Here is a 21548-nt window from a genome sequence, read left to right as displayed (position 1 = left end):
ACACAGTGGGTGACTGTAGTGCCAGGATAGGCACAGAGCAGGGTATCTATGATCCTAGCAGACCAGGTAAAGGAGAGTCTTGGAGCCCTTGGTGACTTTCTCAGGCTTTTACATGTAGGGTGGTAAACAGGTACACGGCAGGCAGGGGTGCCGGGGAGCTAGAAGGCCAGCAGGCCTCCAAGTCCCCAGCAAGTCTTCACTCTGGGCTTTTCTCTCTCTCTTCTGGCTTTCCCTCTCCCCTTCTCTCTCCTGCTTCTGCTTCTCCTGGTGACTATCTCAATACTCCTCCCATGGCCCACAGAAATAAACAACACAACGATGTAACAACTGCAGGTGCCCCACCAGGCAGGGCAATCCTAATGGGTGGAGGGCAAAAAAGCCTGAAAACCATGTACCCTACAATCACCCAGGGCCCAACTCAGTGGAAGGAGACCTCAGGTCCAGCCCAGGTGAGCAGAGATACAACCAGAAGGTTCAATGCCTCATTTCCACCACCCCACACACGAGTGAATCCAGTTGGTTGGAGTATGAGCTTGGGGCATTCCACTTCTGCTTAAACTCAGGACATCTATGTCACCTGGAGTCTAAAAAGATAACCATTGTACAATGACCTTATTGGTCTGTGGCTCAACAAGACAAAAAGGGGCCACTGGATCATCTATTGGCCAGTGAAGAACCAAAGAAGGATAACCTAATTAGCAGATCTGTTAATTTGGAATAGCAGGGCCACTTGAGCTGTGGTCTTGCATAGTTCTAGGGCATTCTATGGGGAAGATGTCGAGAGAACCAGGAGGAAGTGTAAAGTCCAACTTAAGAAAAGAGGAGATGGAGGTAGTAAAGAGTTACGTCATCAAGACTTCTACATGCACAGGACAGAAGACCCAGCAAGAATCAGGTACAAATAGGTACTTCTTGACTCATGGAACTGGAATTCCAAAGTAGTACTAGCTTTAGGTCTAGCTTAGAGAATCCATCAATGTCTGTGTTTTTTCTTCATCTCTTGGTTCTGTATTGTGCTGTGGTAACTCTGTTCTCAGGAAGTCTTTTTCCCCAAGCTGTCAGGGTGGCTTCCAGCAGATCCAAGTTGATTTCTTCCTGGTTCCAATTTCAGAAGAAAGAAAAGAAAATGCCTTTCTGTTGCTAGTCTCAGCCAAAGTGCCAGAACTATCTCCCATCGGTTTCTGATTGGTCATATGCCCATCCATAGCCCCAATATCTGGTGTCAGGAGGTTTCCATGCTCTGATTGACCAAGCTGATGTTGATGCCTGTCCTTGGGGCTGAGGATGGAATTGGAAACAACTCAAACTTCATGGACTGAGACTGAGAGTTGTATGGTTCCAAGAAGAAAATTTGGATGCTATTAGTATAACTGGGGTGGATTGTAAAAATAGATGTCCACTATAGAAACTAGGAAGTCACTTTATGTCTCCAAATTTCTGCTTCTGCATGCAAGTGTAAACTCAAGGGTCGAAACAGGTCTCATCAAGAATAACCAAACTGTTCTCACAGAAGCCCAGTATCTTGTGTAGTTAAACCTCAGGTGTTTCTCAGCATCCCAAGAAGGTAGGTCCGACAGCATCACCAATAGATCCATTAATGTCAGCTGCTATTAGTCACCCCATTGCCACAATAGCCAAGGCTACAGTGCTCCTGTCTTGCCCAAGCCTTGTGCTGGGCTGCTGAATTCAAGTCTGTTAGAGGACCCCACAAGGAGTGTCATGTGTCATGGAAACAGCTGTTATCACTGAGCCTGGAAGCAGCTTTTATAGATTTTGTCAGTAGCATCTCTTTGCTTACTAGGGCCCATACACTGCCCACAGAATCAAATATACATACAATGTAATATTACCTGCTATAAGAAGAAATGAAATTCTGACATATAGATGAACCTTGGGGACATTACTCTGAGTAAAATAAGTCAGTCACAAAAGGACAAATACTGTTTGATTCCACATATGTGATATACCTAGAGTCATCAAATTCATTGCTAAGGACTAGGGAGAAGGGATATGGGGTGCTATTATTTAATGGGTGCAGAGTTTCAGTTTGAAAAGATGAAAAAGTTTGGGAGAAGGACAGTGGGGATGGTTGCAACAACATGAATGCACTTAATGGTATATTTACCATAATAAAAATTATTATGGTAATATTCAGGATTTCCTAAAAATGCTGATGTTGAGACCAGTCCAGATCCATTCAGTTAGCGTCCTGGTTCAGGCCCAGCTATTGATGCTTCTAGAAAGTTCCCAAGTGACTGTAACCAGGATTGAAAGCCCCTAGGCTGGACATTGCCGGCAAAAAGCAAAGTAAATGGGGGTGTGATCTAGATGAGGGAGGGCATCTGCCTGCTGCCCTTTTGACCTCTGACTTCTACTTCTAGCCCCTAACCCTACCCATCTGCCCACACCTCTGATGCCCTGAGACAACAGGCCACTCAGAACCATAGGCTAAATACCACCCCACTTTTTCCCACTTCTGGCCCAGAATAGTACACAGGATTCTCCCGGGATGCTATGAAGTGAGAGACCACTTTCAGGGAGAAACAGAAGCAAAAGAATTGACAAAATGCAAATCAAATCCAATCAACTTGTTTTAATCATGAGCAGGACAAGATTAAGCAGTGTGTGGGTGCCGCCCATTTGTGGAGTGAGAGCAAAGGACATATTTACAAATGCTTTGAGTAGAAATAAAGGTCCTCCTATTAGTGTCAGGGTCTGGATAACTGACCCCCAACAGCACTGATACTCCCAAGAGACATTTCTGTCTTGTCTTGTTGCACCAAATTGACCTACTCTAAGTTGGCTATTCTGGGTACAATTAGGGGTGGGGGGAGATTGCCCCAGCTTTCAAGGTGCCAATAGGTTGATGAGCAAAATCAGGAACATTTGCAGAAAGGACAAATTAGGAGGACATAAATTTTAGTGATTCGACTAGGAATAATCTGGACACCCAAAACAAAACTTTGCTTCATTATCCACCTACCTAGTAATGTTCTTGCTTCACCTCCCCACTTTGCAAAGCAGAGCAGGGACTAGGGACTGGGAGAGACAGACATGCAAAATGTAGAGGGAGAAGGGAACCCCAAAACTAGGTAATTAAGAGAAAGAATATTGTGATGCAATTGCTTAAAAATAAAAGATAATGTTAAAAAAAAAAGTCCAGGCACAACAAAATTCCAAAATTTTATAGTCAGGATCAAAGCCTGGTTCTAATAAAACATTATCTTTATAAATGGCCCATGGGATATAGTTTGTGGATTTCATTTTTTAAATATTGCATTAAAATATTCTTATCCTGACAATGGAGGGTATTTTATCAATAGTCCCCTCTTTAATTTTGCACCTGAAGAGAGTACTTTTCTTGCCTCACACTCATCCCGACCCCACTGCAGAATATTCCTGACAGAAGAGTTGCCTGTTAAAACACGTGTGCAATGACAGCTGAATTTCAGATAAGTATATCCTACCTTACAGGATATAGTTATATGGTAGGATATACTTATACTAGAAGATGATTCATTTACCTGAAGATCAAATTTAATCAACATCAAGGATTTCTACTTGCTAAATCTGGCAGCCTTACTGAAAAAGCATCATTTCCCCTCCCTAACATAAAGTGATCTTTAGGCCCACAGCAACATACCCCAACCATGTGCACATACATTTCACTAGCTATAAAAGCAGCACTCCAGGTGCTAACACCCTATTCCCACACAACATTCCTGCCTTGATCCTCCTTCAGCCTCTTGCCTTCTAGTTTCATTCCCCAGGCTGACCCTGATTGTCTAGGCCCTCCTCAGCCTCCAGAATACCCTCCACTCAGAGTCTGGGGCACAGCTCAGATTCCCCATTGGCAGAACGGGTCCCCCAGGTCTGTCCCTCTTAGTGAATGTCCAGATCAGCCACAGTTAGGTCACGTCTGGGCCCCCTCCAGCTGTCAGCATCTGTTTCCATGTGAGAGTGAAATTCTTATCAGCAGGGACTGGGGTCAGGGAGAGTAGTGGGCAAACCTCCAGGAGCAGGGAGGAGACACCCAAAATGTCAATAGAAAATCAAAGCTGGCAGGACCATCCCTCACCCCGAGAGGGTGTGAGGGCAGGAAGGCTCGAGAAGCCAAGCTCTGAAAGGCAGGTGGAGCCAGAAAGGAGAGGAAAGGACCAGGGGCCCTGGGAGCTGGGCCAACCCTCACAGGGAGGGTGGGATTGCTACTCATGGTACTTCTGCTGACCATGGATGATGGCTTGCGACAGGGAAAGAGGGAGGAAAGACCTGACAAGAGGAAAGGAGAGACTGGAAGGAGTGGGGGGTGGGGTGGGCGATGCGGGGTCCCACACTGTACAGGAGGGCAGGCAGGTCACAGCAGAACTGCTGAATGCACGGGCAGCTCCCGAGGACCTCCAGCTCCCACACACCTGCCCAGTGTGTTCAAGGCGGGCTTGCAACAGACCCCCCTGGCGTGCTTGCTGCAGTCACCCTCTCTGCCTGTCGTCCCAGGCCCACTCTCACCTTCCTGGGTGGTCCTTTGACACCCGTACCCAGCCCCAGGTGGAAGCCTGAGGCACGAGGAGGCAAGCAGAGGCTGGTCGGCCTTTTCCCAAAGCAGACACCCTCTGCAGCCTGCACCTCTACTCACTGGCATTTCAGGCCAGTGTCCATCTGGAAAGCACACTCTGTTCCAGCGACTAGGATGACGATGGCAGGCAGAAGCGATGTTGACTAGGCCTCTTTCATACGCACCGTGGAGAACCGCACACTCAGCTTCATGACAAAGTGGGCATAGGCACAGGAAGATGAGTGAATCTGTACCCCAAAACCTCCATCCGGCTTGGCCCCCTCCTCCCTCAGCCATCTCAGGGGTCCCCGAGATGCAGAGCAGAGCATGGGTGTCCGCCTAGATCTCACTCTCCTCAAGGATCTCCTCCGTGGTGTGGGCCATTGTGACGTACCCCTCGCTGCTCTCAGACAGGCTGCTGCCCCGTGGAGGCTGGGGTCCTCGCTGCCCCGGGCCCTGCGTGTTCAGGTGCAGGAGCTGCTCGCTGCGGGCCAAGGGCCTCAGTTTCGGCCGCGTCCTGGTGCTATCCTCCTCCGAGAGCTTCTGGGGACATTTTCCCAGGAATCGGAAGTTCTTCAGGAACCAGGCTCTGTAGCCCGAGTGCGGGGCTAGTAAAAAGCGAAACCAGTGCTTCCAAAGCTCGGCCTTCACCTGCCAGTTAAAAGGGGGGCAGGGTTACTGTCTCGCGCTCCTCGGTCTCGGGTCCACTCAGCAGTATCTACCGAATGGCTGCTCCATGGCACGTGAGGCAACTTACCTTCTAATTAGGAAGACAGACCAAAAGAAGCAACTAATTACACGTGAGCACAGCAGGTGGCAAGGACACCTTGAGGACATCAAGCAGGATGGTGGCTTAATGAGATCTGGTGTTCAGGAAAGGACTCGGGGAGAGGGTGGATCTGACACCTGCCTGTTGGAGAAGGATCCCCTTGTGAAGCTAGAGAAGCAGCAGCAGTGAGCGAGATGGAAGAGGATTTTGCTGTCAAGAAGCTTATGTTCCCATTCATTGTGCAAAAAGGAAGAGTGATGTAAATATATATATATATGAAATGTAAAAGAAATAAACAAATAAATTGGACATGCGGTCACAGAGAACAAAAGAAGCTATGTTTCCGGTGGGAGGAGACCAACATTTGCACCTGGGATGGGGAAAGGGATAGGAATGGGGCAGAAACAAACGCATTCGAAAGACAGGGAAACTGCTCTGGCCTCTGCCCTACCCCCTTTCAAGCCTCTTTCCAGGGAAGCAAAGAGTTGGTTGGGGCTGCACAATAACATTCATAATAAAAATAATCCCCATTATCAGATATTGAGCCTTCACTATGAGCTCAGCATGTGCAGGGCAACATGACAGGGTAGGGATGATTATTACTGCCATTTTACAGAGAGGAAACTGAGGCTTAAAGAGGCACAGTGGCCGGACTATAACTCACAGAGTATCCAAGTGGTGAGTGAGGCTTGAAAACAGACTTTTGTACTCTGAAGTTCAAGCTTGTTGCCTGTATCACACTTGGATACCCCCAGCACGTCTCCAGCAGGGAAGGGCTGGGCTCTGAGCCTCCTCACACTCATCCCAGCACCCTTTCCCGTTCGTCCAAGGATGGGATCGTGGCACATTCCCTGGAGGCACCATCCCATAAATGGAAACCTCCAGGGACAGTGGGACGCCAGCCCAGCCTCACATGGGGGTAGCCTGGAAAACATACCTCTCCATTGGCAAAACAGTACAGCAAGGCCACGATGAGCCCCTGGAACAAAAGGAAGAGGTGGCTTGGTGACTTGGTAGAAGAAGGGTCCCAACAAACAAATGGATCTCATTTCATATGTCACCACTACTTGGCAGTCTCTCCAAAGACCCCTTGATGGCAGAAGGTTGGTGGAACTCTCCAAGCAATAAGCCCTTGGAAGAATGAAGCCCCCTCCCCCAAAGCAGCAAGAAAAAGAAGCTCCAATGCTGATTCCCACTGATGCCTGTGGTGGAATCACTGAGATCTGACCCATTGGATGGGCACCCACACAGCTACCCACACAGGTTCACCCCTCTGTCTTGTGAGAAGAAGGGAATATATGCCAGGGTATCAAGAGGTGCCCACTAAGTGTGAGCTCTGGCTCAGTGCTGGTACAAAACAGCCTGCAGAGCCCCTTTGATTCCTTGGCATCCTCCGTGCACACGATAATGAGCCAGGTACTAATGACTGCAGCACCAAATGATCCACAGCAGCAGCTGGTCTCCAGAGATGCCTCCAAGTATTCCTCCCCTCCCTGTAGGTATTTGCTACCCCTCACATAAAAAAGGACCTTATTTTCCCCCCAACTTGAATTTGAGATGAACCTGTGACTCCTTCTACCAACACAGAATGGCGGAAGTGACTTTCAAGGACTTTCAAGCCTCTGCCTTAAGTTTCTACTCCCCCACCTTGATCATTTGCTCTTGGGGTGCTCTGCCAGTCCACACCCCATGCTTTCAGTCCACACCCCATGCTGTGAGGTGCTCAAGGTACAAGGGGAGGCCACATGGAGGTCAATAACCCAAGTCAATGCCCAGCCTAGCCCTAACCCTAACCTAATGTCAGTGGGCCATTTTGGGTTTTGCAACCCAGTTGAGCTTTCAGATGTTTGCAGCCCCAAGCAAAACTTAACGTGTAGCACAAGGACCCACCCTCTGAGGGCAGCAGCACAGTTGATTGGAGATAATAACACAGTTACTGCTGTAAGCCATGACATGGTAGGGTAGTTTGTTACAGGGCAATGAATGACTGAAATGCCCCCTTGCCAGAGGAGTCTGATAGGTTAGGAATCTTCTCAGAAATCTGCCTCATGTAGCTCCGCAGGGACATGCTCTTGGCATGCAAGATCATTTGAACAAGGGCTCACATGAGTCAGGGAAAAGAAGACCACGACATACTACAGACAGCTGCAGATTTTTGTTTGGTTTCTAATTTTGGATTACCTTTTTAAAGACGATTAAGACCAAACCACATAGGAAATAGAAATTGCTAAACTTTAGCCTTTGAAATCCCCTGAAAGATTGAAGTACATTAAGCATGGTTACAAAATGGGAAAAAAAAATAGTTAACAACAGGTCCTCTGTCCCAGCTCAAGGCCACACGCACTTCAGCCCTATCAGGAGGGAAAAAGACCCATTGTCCCCTGGCCAGAGCTCATCTCAGGCCCTGTGCCCCGGGTCTCTGGTGAGAGGACAGTGAGCAGGCACGTCCTCTCTTTGTCCACCGAATCCAGTCTCTAACCCTGTCTGGTGACTGATATATGGAACTTGGAGTCTCCTGGGTCTGGTCCTCACAGGATACCAGTGCATGGGGGGCATCAGGCAAGGGTTGAATTCAGCCAGTAAATCTCATCCTACCTATTAGCATATATGAATTCTCCCACCTGAAAGTCTCTAGACTTTCATCTTTAAAATGGTATAAAGCCAGGGGTGTGGGATTTTCTGCTCTTTGATCCATAGCGGGTCAGCACCCTCTGCATGAAGTGCTCAGTCTCCTCCAGCACTTCCTCACGGATGGACAAGTTGCTGGAAGACAAGCCCAGTACAAGCCAAAATGACACAGATTCCCACTGTTCTTGCTTGGGTCAGTAAATTCTCTTGAATTAACTCTTCTCAACCTCTTGTATGCACTTGGTTGATTTCCAGGGTCCTCAAACGATTACTATTGACAATTTTGTACAATTTTATTGTTGAATACTGAGAAGAGGACTCGCCAAGCTCTTCTTTCCTCTATTCCAGAAGCCATGTGCCTATACTATAGGATTTGAAATGATTGATTCTGAGATCACTACTACATAGGATTTGTTAGTCATGGTCATCTTCTGCACCATTGGTCTTTGCTAATGAGTCATACCTCCCCACACTTGTGACCTTTGCAGTCCCCTTGGTCAAGGCTGGATCTGAGAAAGCAGTTGAGGCACTGCTGTGCAAATTCCAGGCTGAAGCATTCAGAAAGCCTGGTCACTCTTGTTTTTTGTGCTCTTATGCCATGTAAAAAGTTCATCTACCCACAGAATCCATGGAGAGGCTATGAGGTGAAACGATGCAGCAAGTGGAGAGGTACTAAGACCATATGAAGCACGAAGTTGACACTGGGAAATGAAGCCCCAGAAATTTCAGCCATGCCAGCCTGCCTATTGGAGCCTTCCCAGATTAGGCACTAGGCATGTGAGTGGAGACATTCCAGTCCCAGCAGGAATGACAGGGAGGACAAATGAGCCATTCCTGCTATGTCTTACCTGGGTTCCTGACCCACAGAATCAAGAGAAATAACAATTTTGTCGCTTTAATCTTGTCAACAATAAATGACAGTGTAAGCAGTAGCAGTAGGTACCCAAAATATCCAGGTAAATTAACCACAGCTGGCTTCCTGTCTCAAGGACTATGCATCTGTCAATATTCAAGGGTCTTGTGGTCTCCTCTCACTGGCCCCCACCCAACTTGCCCCCTAAAATTCTGTATATACCACCTGAAGCAGACTATGTTCATTTGCACAATGCTCTGCAAAAATAGGCACTTAATAAATGGCTTCATGTTGGCACTCACAGTTAATATGATTGTGAGTCACACCAGCTATTATAGCCCAGGAAACAGACCACTTTTCCCTTCTTAGTCATCCAGTCATGCTGGCAGGATCCAGGTGACACTTCCATCTCCATATGCTTCCAATGCCAAAGCCTTTATCAGTAAAGCCTGCTGCTACCAAAACTCTCTCCAGCTATAGGCTCTCTCAATTCTGAGTCTGGATCACAGGCATTTTGTTTTCTCTAAAGTCAAGCATCTCGTTTCTAATGCCTACTTACGTGGACAGAGCCCAGGGTCAACTGAATGTAGAGCCGTACAAGTTTTGGAAATCCCAGAATATGGTCATCGGTGACAAAGAAGAAGACCAGCTCGTGAACACCCAGTAAAGGAATGAGGACCAGTGTTGACTTTGCCAATCTGCAATGATAACCAGACAAGTGCCGTGAGCGTGACACTGGGAATAGCAGCACTCCCTGCTCTCCTGTGCAATGCCTTCATTGTAGCTCTGATCAGACTGATAAGGAATTGAAATTCCAGCTTGTCTCCTTGGTTATACACTGAAAGCCTTAAGGGTCAGTGTGGCCTTGTTCACTGACGGTAGATCTGACTCATGGTAGATGCTCTGGAAACATACATGACTGAATGAATATATTTCCCATGTAGATGATAATGTAGCTACATATTTTACATTTTGCCTGATGGAGAGGTTTCTGTGCATGTGGCTGTCACGTTGTGATGCTACATCCCTTCTAGGTTGGACATGTTTCCTACTCCCTGCAGGTACCTCTGTTTCTTTCTCTTATCAGGACTTGAAATGTTAGTGTTTTCCCGAGTGTGAGAGGGAAAAGAAACTGACTTGGTCACACAGACTCTAGTGGGAAATCACACCTGGAAGCACAGATTCTGCCTTCACATTCCATGCAGAACCTTGTTGGCAGCCCCCTGCTGCCCCTCAACCCTGGTGACAGCAAGGGATACAGGAAATGAGCTGATCATCATAACACTTGCAGGGGAGCTCGCTGTTGTATATATGCTATACACAGAAGTCAAACATTCCTTTTTACCACCCACATGTAAAGTGCACAGCTGGGGCCCAAGTACTCCAGACTGCACACAGGCAGTCCCAAAGTGTCTTACTACTAGAATTGCTTCAGTAAATTGCTTTAAAATACATATAAACAAATGTATATATATGTTAAAATATATAGTGTGCACACATATATATATATATGTAGTGTATCCATCTCTATATATAAATACATACATATACCTACTTCCCTGGGTTCCAGTGCAGACTCCCTGAGTCAGAACTTCTGGAGGCTGGGTCCAGGAGGGACTTTTTAAGATATTCCTGCCAGAAGCTGATAGGCAGTCATGATTGGGAATGACTGCTCTTTACCATCATCAAGCTGCTTCTTGATTTAAAACTAACTACTTTAGCAAAGGTGACTCATGTATCTTCAGGGCACAAACAAAGCTACTGTCTTATACACATTGGATAAAAAGAGCTTAATGGTAATGATTTTTTGACCCAAGTCTTAAAGGGCCAGAAGGAGGAGACTGTAACGCCCCAAGCCTCCTGGAGTGACCATGGGCATTTTCTTCAGGAAGGCCTAACTCTATCCTAGAGTTAGAACCTACTATTTCATATTTACTTACTTATTTTTAGAGGGAAAAAAAAAGCTTTCTATGAAATCTGTGAGAACCATTCAGATGGAAGGTTATCAGTGAAACAAAAGAACCTCACATTTGCCCCCTAAAACAGCCTAGGAGGAAAGAGGGGTGATCGGGAAGCAGGGGCTCCACCTGGGGCTTGGGTTGCAGGGAGCAGGGTCTTGACTGTCAAGGGGAGCCAAGCAGTGACAAAACTGAGAAACCAGCCTTGATTCTATGGTTTTCCAGAGCCAAGTTCCCACCCATTCCATCCCACACCCACCGCTACAGCAGTCACTTAGCTGAACAGCATGAAGGTGCAACCAGGGAGAGAATATGTTAAAAGCTGTTTTTTTTTTTTTTTAATTTTCAGGAAAGTTTTTAAAACCATCTGGCTTGGAGGTTACAAAGTGGTGACCACAGGTGGTGTTTCTCTTGCAGGCAGTATTTGCTTATGCCTGTAGTGATTTTTGGTATAGGAGCCATCTTTAAATAATGAGATTTCAAGCTTAGACGGTTTGATTTCCAACTTCTTTAGAAAAATTGGGAGCTCTGGCAACAATGGCCCCAAATTCCTGATTGGAAATGGTTAGCAGTGGCTCTTCTTCTCAGCTCCCCCTTGAGCCTGCACTACCCACTTGTGTTACTTGCTGGCTATGACAAGGGTGTAGGTTTGCTCTGAGTTATGTGGGTTTGAATGGCAAATACTTACCTGCAGACCCATGTCCTACAATCAACTTGTTCTTGGGGCTGCGCTATGGCGTTACGATTTTTTAAACATGCTTTTTACTGTGGAATACTTTTGATTTGTGGAAAAGTAGCAAAGGTGGTACAGAGAGTCCCCACACGCCCATCAGCCAATTTCCCCTACTACTAAACTCTTACATAACCATCCTACACTTGTCAAAACTGAAAAAAGAGCCTTGGTACTTGACTCGTAACTAACACCAGCCTTTACTCTGATTTCATCAGCTTTTATACTAATATCCTTGTCGTGATCCAAGATCTCATATTTAGTATGGGATGATTTTTCAAGAATAAACATCTTTTTAGTGAAGTTTTGCATCATTTTAGTAATTCTCATCTCTCCGATGGATGTCAGAAGGGATTCCCCATTCCTCACCTTGTTCTTTATTCTTTAATGAATTAATTTTAATTGTTTTACATCTTTGTTACTACTTTGATAGTATAGGATTTCTCCCCTCAGGTGTAGTCTCCACAGCTCTCCCACCACCAAAGCACCCCTAGTCCACCAGAATCCACTGTGCTCTCCTCTCCCTGCCATCGCCTTTCCTACCTCTACCCCTTCACCTTATTCTAACGGCCCCTTACACAAAGTACTATTTGTTTCCCTGTTTAGATGAAAATCCATAAATATCTGTAGCAGTTTATTCTTATCGACTGTTTGTGCTTATTTTTTATCTACAATTATTTGTTTATTTAAACGGTTCAGTTTATTGCAGTCATTTAGCTATTTAACAAATATTTATTGAGCATCTGCTCTGGTGCACGAGGGAATAGAGTGGGACGTGAGGAGCCGAGAGGTCAAAGGCAGAGGAGCACAAGGCTTGTTTCAAATCCCAGTATCACCCACTGATATCCATGTGGCCTTGGCCAAATCACCTAGCCTATCTGTAAAAATGAGAATTTTGCTACTACTAATATTATTATGACATATTCAAATAATAAAATGCTATCATTAATAGTGATAACAGATGTCTCATTGTAAGGATTAAATAATGTGACAAACCTTCAGAATAAATGATGTGTAGTGCATGATGAATAAGCCATAAAATTCAGCTATCACTGTTTTTCAAGAAGCTGTCCCTCTCTGAATTGCTTATATCCTCAATGACTTTGATCAATTTTATTTCCATGTGGCATTTCTTTTGTCTGTCATTGCCCACCAGAAAGTCACTTCAGAAGAGACTCTGGGGCTGAGCCTGTTAAGAAATGATTCTCCTGTATAAATTCATCTCATGGGGGGTTAGGACTGTGTATCTTGGGGAAAGAGCTGCTTCTGTGCTGGGAACCACATGCTGAGGGTCTGTTGACGTGCTCCTCCTGGCTCCACTCCCCCTCAGTCCCAGAGAGATGGGCCAGTTAGTTTTCTCCACTTGAGTGGTAGAAGCCCAGGAACTCCTTGTCCTCTAGTTCTTAGAAACTTGTCTCTTTGGCAAGGCCTAAATGTGTTTAATTTAAACTTTCCTAAAATATCTTCCTGGAGGAGGGCCAAATCTTAAGAGCTACATCCTTAAAGTTCTCAAAAGCTGTGTGAGTTGTACAGAATGCACTAGGTCCATCGCCCCCTCCTCCTTACTCTAGCACAGGGTTCTAATGGGAAACAAACATGGAGGGTGATGTGGAAGAACAGAACTTTCCTATGTGGAAGAGGGCAGTGTGGCTGGAGCTGCTGATGACCTACAGGGGTAACAGGCTGCAGCACTTCCAGAATAAGGGAGGTAATTTTGCTTGGGGGAGAAAATGAGCAAATGGGTTCATGGCTACTGTAGGAGTCACCAGCACAGGGAGTAAATAAGGTGGATGGGTGAGTCCTGAGATACAGGACACATCTTGCTAAGTAATAAGCATAATCTTCTCAATTGTGTTCTGCATGGAGGAAAAAATAAACAACCAGAAGGCAGATGGCCAACCAAAGCATTGGATACTCACAAAGCAGCAGGAGTTGTCTGGTCTTATCCAGTGCTATCTGTGAAGGCTGGCAAAGGGCCTTCCTCTTACCAGGTAGGTGGTGCTGCAGGGCAGTGGTGGTTTCTCAGCTCACTGTCAACACCAACCACTCTGTTTTGACAAAATGATCACCAAGCAAAACTCTGGTGACCATTTTGGATTTCTGTACCTTCTGGTGCACTTTATCAGCAGTGCAGGCATTAGAAGGAGCTCCTATCCTACCCTCACCTTCCACATATTCTAAGAATGAATAACTGTATAGTGTGGTTTGTATATTAGTTTCTTGTGCTCTCAATTGGCATCAGTCAGTCCTCCAAAGTCTCTCAATTGGCATCAGTCACTCCTCCAAAGTCTCAGCCATTTGAGAGCAGATAGGTCTCCACGAGAGTCCCCAAGTGGTAGCAAACTTGCCAAGGTAAGTTGTCACCTTCAGAGGACTCTAGCCAGCATCTACCCAGGGTAGATCCTCTTTTCAAATGTTTTCCTCTAACAAAGGTGGTGGAAGTAAAAAGACGTTTCCAGATAGACGTGTACATCAGGCAAGGTTATTCTTTCTCCCTCCAAAATAGCTGTCTAGAATCACTTCTCAGCCACTATATTGATTTATTCCTCCTTAAATCATTGGGTCTTAAACAGGTGTGCATACTTCAGGAAGGTGTAAGGCAATCCATGTAGTACTGGAAGAAAATATAATAAAAGAAGATAATAGATGCTCTGTGCACGTTAATTTTTATCTATCGTTCATAATTTCCTATTTAGCTGTGTCCATTATATTATATATGTCAGTTCAATAGACTGTGTGTAAATATGATGAGGGACATGTTCAAAATTCATTTACTGATAAAAATATAGGAACAGAAAAGCTTGGAAGCCACTATCTTGCATAAGGAAATCCTGGAAAAGGGGAAGTTGAGGTTGCTTAGAAACACATTTGCCACAATCACACCAGAAAATTCCATACATTATTTCACTAGAGCATCTGATCCAGTGTCCCCGACTCTGGCTGTGTTCTAGATCACCATAGGAAGTCTACAGGTGCGGCCCATCGCTCACTTACTAAGTCAGAGCGCCCAGAGGAGCTCACAGATTCCATGTTTGGCCAGCTGTCAGGTGATGCTATGAACAGCCAGAATGGAAAGATATTGTAGGGGCCGCTGTGAGTCTGAAGGGTAGGAAAGACCCCTTTGATACTGGGTGGGCTTCAGGGGCACAAAATGCAGGGTTTAAGCTCTCAGTTTGTGTGGAAAATGGTGCCTTAACATTTGTATGCTGTTTTGTTCTCTGTTGGGTTCCCAGGGTGCTTTGAATTCCCCTGAGCCTGCTCAGTGAGAGAACTGCTCCCCCTGAATGGATGCACAGAGGGTAGACCAAGCAGCTCTGCTCTTAGCCTTGGACCTCCACTGATCTTGGAAAAGGGGTCAAGTGTCTGACAGCCACTTGGAGGCTTGACCAGAGGTGTTGGGGGAAGCAGCATGGCTCTGTGTGGTCCAGGCCAGCCCGAGCACACCAAGGCTAGTGGCATTTGCAAAATATTTGGGCCAATGACGGTATATATTTGCTCAGTCCAGAGCTGTGTGTGTTCTTCTTCTGGACCCCCTGGAGGAAAGGTTTTAGGTAGATAGGACTTGGAGTCTGGGTCTTGGGCAAATACCACTCAGAACAGCAGACTATTTGGGAACAGCAGGTAACTGGGAACCCCTATCTATGACCTCCTTTAATCCCTATAACAAGCAGGAGCTGGTGTGACGTCCACATTTTACACACCAGAAAGCAGGACCAGGGAGGTCAAGAGACTTGCCAGAGGTCAATCCTCAAGTCAAAGGCCCTAGTCAGCTTGGTCCTCCTGACTCGCATGCCATCTGGTCTTGAGCAAGTTAGCATGTGTGCCCCGTGTCATATTTACCTTTATCCTAGGCACAATGCGAGCATTCATTAAATGTTTTCCAGATAAGTAGAAAAACTACCATCCCAATGCGCCCGGGTCAGGCCCCATTCTGGTCTTACAGAGACTGAGACTAGGGCAGCCTTCTTCCCTCATAGGCCACCTCCAAGCTGCCATGTGGACTAAAATCGCCACCTTTAGAACTACTCTTTGGGGTTAAACCACTCCCTCCCCCAGAGCCCTGCTAAGTGCACATGTTCCATTAAAACAAAGACTAACTAGAAAAGGAGGGAGGGGACCTTTTATGGCTCATTCATTCATTTACTCATGCACTCATTTGCATTTACAGCAATGTAGATCTCAAAAAATAACTATGGGCAAACGTCTTCATCTCCTGGGTAGACTTGCCATGTGCTGCTGAAAGGAGAATGCTGCCGAAGCTTTTTTCAGAGGGACACCAGAAGAACCACGAGGAGAACAGAAGAAGCAGAGAAGAACGCCATCCGGAGAGTAGAGAGCAGAACCACGAGAGCAGCAGAGACCACCAAAGAATGCCGGAGAGCCCAGACAGAGTGAAGACTTGCTGGGGGCTGGGAGGCCTGACAACCTCCCGGCCCCCCAGCACCCCTGCCTGCCATGTGCCTGGTAAATCCCGATAAAAGCCTGAAAAGCCGCAGAGGGCTCCAGGACTTCCTTTCTTCCTTTACCCCGTCTGCTGGATCAGAGAACCTGCTCCGTGTCCTTCTGCCCTTACACCTCTCTGAGCCTCAGTTTCCTCATCGGTGCCCACTTCCTTGGTTGTCAGCTTAGGGAGGCATTCAAGAACAGTGAACACAGAGGAAAGTCTCGAATGCTGACGTAACCATGTACTAGCTGGGTGTAGGGGTGGCGTCACAGGGACACCAGCAGAAGAGAAGCAGCAGAAGCAGAGAAGCAGAAGCAGAACCATGAGAGAGCAGAGCAGCAGAGACAACCAGAGAATGCCAGAGAGCCCAGAGTGAAGACTTGCTGGGGCCTGGGAGGCCTGCCAGCCTTCCAGCCCCCCAGTACTCCTGCCTGCTGTGTACCTGGATTCACCACAATGACGCTCAGGGAGCCTCACCTTCTGGAATCCACGCTTCCCACAATGAATCACAGCTGGCTTGTGAAAAGGTGCTGAGGCCTCCTGTCCACACAGGAGCGCACCATCTCTCCAGGGGATCCCCCCAGCCCCAGACATGCCCCAAGATGGCTGCATCTCACGGCGACCTTGTTGTAGAGCCACAACTGCCCAGAAGTGAGAAACAATGGGACTCCCCTTGCGGTGCACAAGGGGTTAAGCACCACACTATGAAGCAATCCGCAGCCTCTGCAGCAGGAGTTCGATCCTCCGGCCAGGAAGCTGCCCACGTGGCACAGCAGACCTCTCCTGACTCACCTGCTGCTCCCCTCAGCAGTGTATTTCAGTCACTCTGCCTGTTCTGTTCCCGACTCAGTCTCTGGTGAGTCCCCTTATCCCCCGCATCTCTGGCCTGTACCCCAGCTCTTGTATGCATAAATAAATAAATCTTTTAAAAAACAAAACAAAACTATGATTTGACTTACTGTCACTGTGGAAAGCAGAAGATTGGGCACAGCCAAGGCAAGTCACAAAGAAAAAGTGACTGTGAAGACTGTATTCCCTTGAACACCAAAAGTATTATTTCTCAAGGTCTTAGCAACCCTCAACACTCCCTTGTTAGGTATACTATGTCTTTAATTCTGCTATCATAAATTCTTCCCAAAGAAAGACCCTTGTCAAGCTTCCCTTCATTTGGCTTTTGTCATTCCTCATTTATCACCCACCCTTAAGGGCATGTTAACAATTCCCTGCTGGGGAAATGTGTAAGTTGCTGAATACTCCCCCACTCACTTCCTTTCCAGGAGGGCAGAAGAATCCCCATCACTGGCAAAAACCCTGTATGATCCCGTAGTACCTTTCTCAGAGGGGCGTTCCCTGACACTCTTATCCTAAGAGATAAACATACTAAAGCAACTCATTCTCCTCCCTAGAGGATGTGCCAGCACAGCCAGAAGAAGTCAAAATGATCTGGGACCAGTGGGTACTGACCTCAAGCCACTCACCTGTACCTGTAATCTCTGAAGCACATTTGATGGGCTTTAAGCTTGGAAATGAGGAGCTTGAGGATTTTCATGAAGAGAAAGAAATTGACCTTTAAAAAGAGAAAACAGATATGGGTAAGTAAGTGATGGGCCCCATATGGCTATAAATACCAAGGTCACCCAGGGTCCTGCCACCACATCCTCATTCATGCAAATTGGTGGCCAGTGATTAGGCAGTTAGCGCTTGCAGTAATTCTCGAGCCCTCTAAGACCAACTGAAAGTCTTAAAAGGCTCTTGAAAAGTCATTTAATTTATTCTTCTGCCTCAGGGAGACACAACTCCAGCTAACTGAGAATGACAAATGGACATTTACATTAATATTATTATTATCTAACATTTACTGAGCACTTAGCCATGCCAGGCACTGGGCTAACTTTCCATACTTTATTTTATTTAAACCTCACAAAAACCCTCAGAGGAAGCCACACTACTTTTATGCCATATGACAAGGAAAAAGAGGCACAGAGAGACAAGTGTAATTCCCAAGGTTGCAATGCTAATAAGGGACTGAGGTGATCATTAAACCCAGCTATATCTGATTGCAACCTTTCATTTACTCAAACAAATGCCACCTGCCTGCCTTCTATAAAGCACTACACTTCTGGTATCTAACTTGAAGTCCTGTTCCTGCCACAAAACTCACTAGAAAACAGGCATTCTCCCCTCCCTAGACTGCTTTTCAAAATTTTAGGATTGGAAAAATTTAGCCCTTCATTGCCAAACTCAGTAGAAATTTTTTAATTTGCCCACAAATTCCTCAAGACTTCTCCCTTTGAACAGCAGTATTTAATTTTCCCATCCCTCTGGAATGTGAGTTATACTTAGTTACTTGCTCCTAATGACAAAAATATGGTGGAAGTAATGCTATATGATTTTTGAGACTAAGTCCTTAAATGGATGGCTTCCATCTGCCCCTCCCCCACTGCTCACTCAGGGGAAAACCAGCCGCCATATTTTAAGGACACTCAAGCAGCCTGTGGAGAGACCAGGGGACGATTGTGTCCTCCTACCAACAACCAGCATGACCCCTGTGTGTGAGCCACCATGGCAGCCATGTTGGCCCTGGCCTACATCTTCACAGGAACTCCATGAGAGATTATGAAACTTCTGGAGTGGTAGAACAAGTAGTTGAATGTGGGAAGGACTTGAAAAATGAGAACAAGTTTTGTGAGAACTGAAACTGGAGAAAGCCACTTCCCACAGAACCTTTCACAGTTACACAGGGAAATTGAAGTTTCTTCTGAAAGCAGTGGAGGGTCAGTGATGAATTCTCACTAGTCAAGGGACCTGGGCAGATTTGCATTCTGCATTTCAGAAAGATCACTTTAGCAGCATTATGGAGAATCGATTGGGTGAAGGCAAGACCAGGAAAGATGAGATCAGTTGGCAGGCAGTTTGTGAGTTCCTGGGGAAGGTAGGGAGGTAAAATTATACCACAGTCCAGTGCATCAGTGATGAATAGGAGGTGATGGATTGGAAATTATTGACATTTTATTTTTATTACTAGTTAGATGTGAGGTCAGAGGTAACCCCAGAGGTTAGTGGCATTCACTAGAGACCACTTGGAGGAGGAAGAGCTATATAGGGAGAGGAGGGAGAAGTTCAGTAGCTTTGGACACAAGAGATGTTCCAAGGCAGTTAGATATTTACATCTGGACCACAGAGGTCCCAGCTAGATCCTGGAACCAATGGAATAGGTGATATCACCCAGGGGGACTTGGCAGTCTGGGAGGAACAAAGGTTAAGTGGATCACCTTGCAACAGAGGGAAAGGTGGAGGAATTGGAGAAACCAAAGAGCTAGACAAAAGGTAGCAATCGCTGCCCTTTGTGGAGAAAACCACAAAGGAAATGGAATGCTAGAAGCTCATGATGAATTTTAAGGAGACTTAAACAAATTTAGGCAAATAAGACTGCATTTAGGAATAAGGAGCTCACTAGAGAACCTGCAGTTCACAGGTGGGAGCACAAACCAGATTCTAAGGCTTTGTTCTCTGGATAATATGTTAAGAGGGTACACAGCCAGTGTAGACCACATATAAGAAATTTGGCCATAAAGGGAAAAATGCTGATAGAACAGCCATTGACAAGGGATGCAGAATAGAGATCTTACTTCCTCACATTTATTTGCAGGGCTGGAAGAGGGTTTTGATTGCTTTTGTTTTTAAAATTGAAGACCTAAGAATGTCTCTGTGCAACAGAGAGAGAGTCAAAATAGACAATGAGGTGATGGTTCATGGAGTAAAATCTCTATAGGTATTGATCAGCACAGTATTAATGTCCCCGTCTAGAGGCAAAACCCTTCACCTACATATTGAAACACAAGCTGCAGAATCCAACATGTACCTGTTATTACTTGCCTTATTGGCTTCAGGAGAATCAATAACCGACGAGCTTAGACTAGAGTTTCAGCCAAGTGACTATTTATCAAATCCACAAGCCAAAAGAATAATGGAAATTCCCAGTCTAAGAATAGTTAGCAACAGAACACTTAAATACAAACTAAATAGAACCAAGTAATATATCTCTTCTAATGGGATATCTGTATTTCATCACACACACACACACACACACACACACACACATCGTGTCCTTCACTTCGTGATTTGTTGAATTTCCATTCTGTTCTTACCATTTAGGCTTAACAGGGAAGAGGCACATATTTCAGCAAATTAATCTCAATCAGGACTGTCTCCTAGGAAATGAAGGTTTGTGAATCCTTTCACTATCCTCATTCATTCATTCATTTTTACAACAATGACAAATTAAACAATTACCTATGATCTGACTTTCACCCTGGAAAACAGAGACGTAACACAGCAAAGGGAAGTTTCGATGGGGTGGGGAAATTCAGGGTATGAGGAGATTTCCACAGTAACTCTTCAGAGAAGAGGGGTGTGAGAGTGAAGAGTTGTCTTGGCAAATCTGAAAAGGCAGAAGGTCCTAGGGCACCTGGTAAGGCAGAGGACCTAGACAGGGACAAGCTCAGAAGAGCATCTATTGCCGACTCTGACGCCCATCATAGCTTTGGTGAATATCAATTGTGTTTTTCTTCTCTAACAGCACTTCCTTTTGACTCCCCTCCTTCTTGTTAATGTTGTTAAAATACAAACCAAGAGCCCAGCCTGCTAGTCAAGGGCTTGTCCATGAGAAAAGGCGCCTGTGTCCTCAGGGCTTGTACACATGGCAGCTGCTCAATATGCTATCACTGAGCTCATTACAGGTTTCTTTAAACAACTGAAAAACCAGCGAGAAGATGGCATGTAGTATAAAGTTGAACACAAAAAGATGTTTCTAGCCTGTTTCTTCCTATTTAGTAGATCCCACTCACAGTTCAGCTTCTTAAATAGTTCAGCCCAGGCTCATTTTGAGCCAGAGATTTTGGTGAGGGGGACAGGAGAGAGGAGCAGGGTCCTCCGACGCTGCTTAGTTCAGAGAGGGTATAGGGTGAACAGGGTGGTGCTTACTGCCACACAGAACATCATGGGTCCTCGAATGATCCACCAGATCTTCATATTCCTGTTTATCCAGCACCTATGGCAAAGAGCAGGCAGTAGAAGTTTTAAAATTGAGATAAGGTTGAATGTGAAGATCCCGTGCCTTCTGGAAGCAGAATGCTCACACTCAAGACTGATTTCCATCGATTATTCTCCTTACTATTAAGGAGCCCTTCAATGCTAATATCTTGGTGTGTATCTTTCCACATGTCCATATAAACATAAATTCTTAATTAGGGGATTTTTTTTTGGTCATGATTACTTGGAGGGAAAAATAGGATCAAGGGATATGCAGTATTAAGCAAAAGTATTAATAACATGATGTTCAGATTCAATCTCTAAAAGCCAAAAGTTCTAGAACTAACTAGTTTTTTCAGTAGTCTCATAATATTCCACAATGTAAGTGTACCACAATGTGCTGAATGAGTTCCAGATTGATGGATACTCATTGTTTTTTAATTGAGATATAATTGACATAGAACCACATATTGGTTTCATTAATGATTCTATGTATGTATATGTTGATTCTATCTGTATATATGAATGTACATATATATAAATATGATTCTATGTATGTATATACTGTGAAATGATGATCACA

General features: G+C 45.5%; 1 protein-coding gene across 1 annotated transcript in view; it reads right to left on the bottom strand.

Moving 5' to 3' along the window:
- Positions 1 to 4891: 4891 nt before the first annotated feature.
- Positions 4892 to 21548, bottom strand: part of GLP2R (glucagon like peptide 2 receptor) — a gene marked incomplete at both ends in the record, with an annotated part of 45416 nt that continues 28759 nt past the window's right edge. The window contains 5 exon segments of the mRNA XM_084237920.1: positions 4892 to 5203; positions 6259 to 6300; positions 9362 to 9500; positions 17413 to 17501; positions 20918 to 20984. Coding sequence (XP_084094046.1) covers positions 4892 to 5203; positions 6259 to 6300; positions 9362 to 9500; positions 17413 to 17501; positions 20918 to 20984 — 649 coding nt within the window.

The sequence above is a fragment of the Talpa europaea genome (genome assembly GCF_964194135.1).
Source record: "Talpa europaea genome assembly, chromosome: 7".
Taxonomy (NCBI): domain Eukaryota; kingdom Metazoa; phylum Chordata; class Mammalia; order Eulipotyphla; family Talpidae; genus Talpa; species Talpa europaea.
The sequence above is the reverse complement of the archived record's forward strand: the minus strand, read 5'-3'. Positions and strand labels throughout refer to the sequence as shown.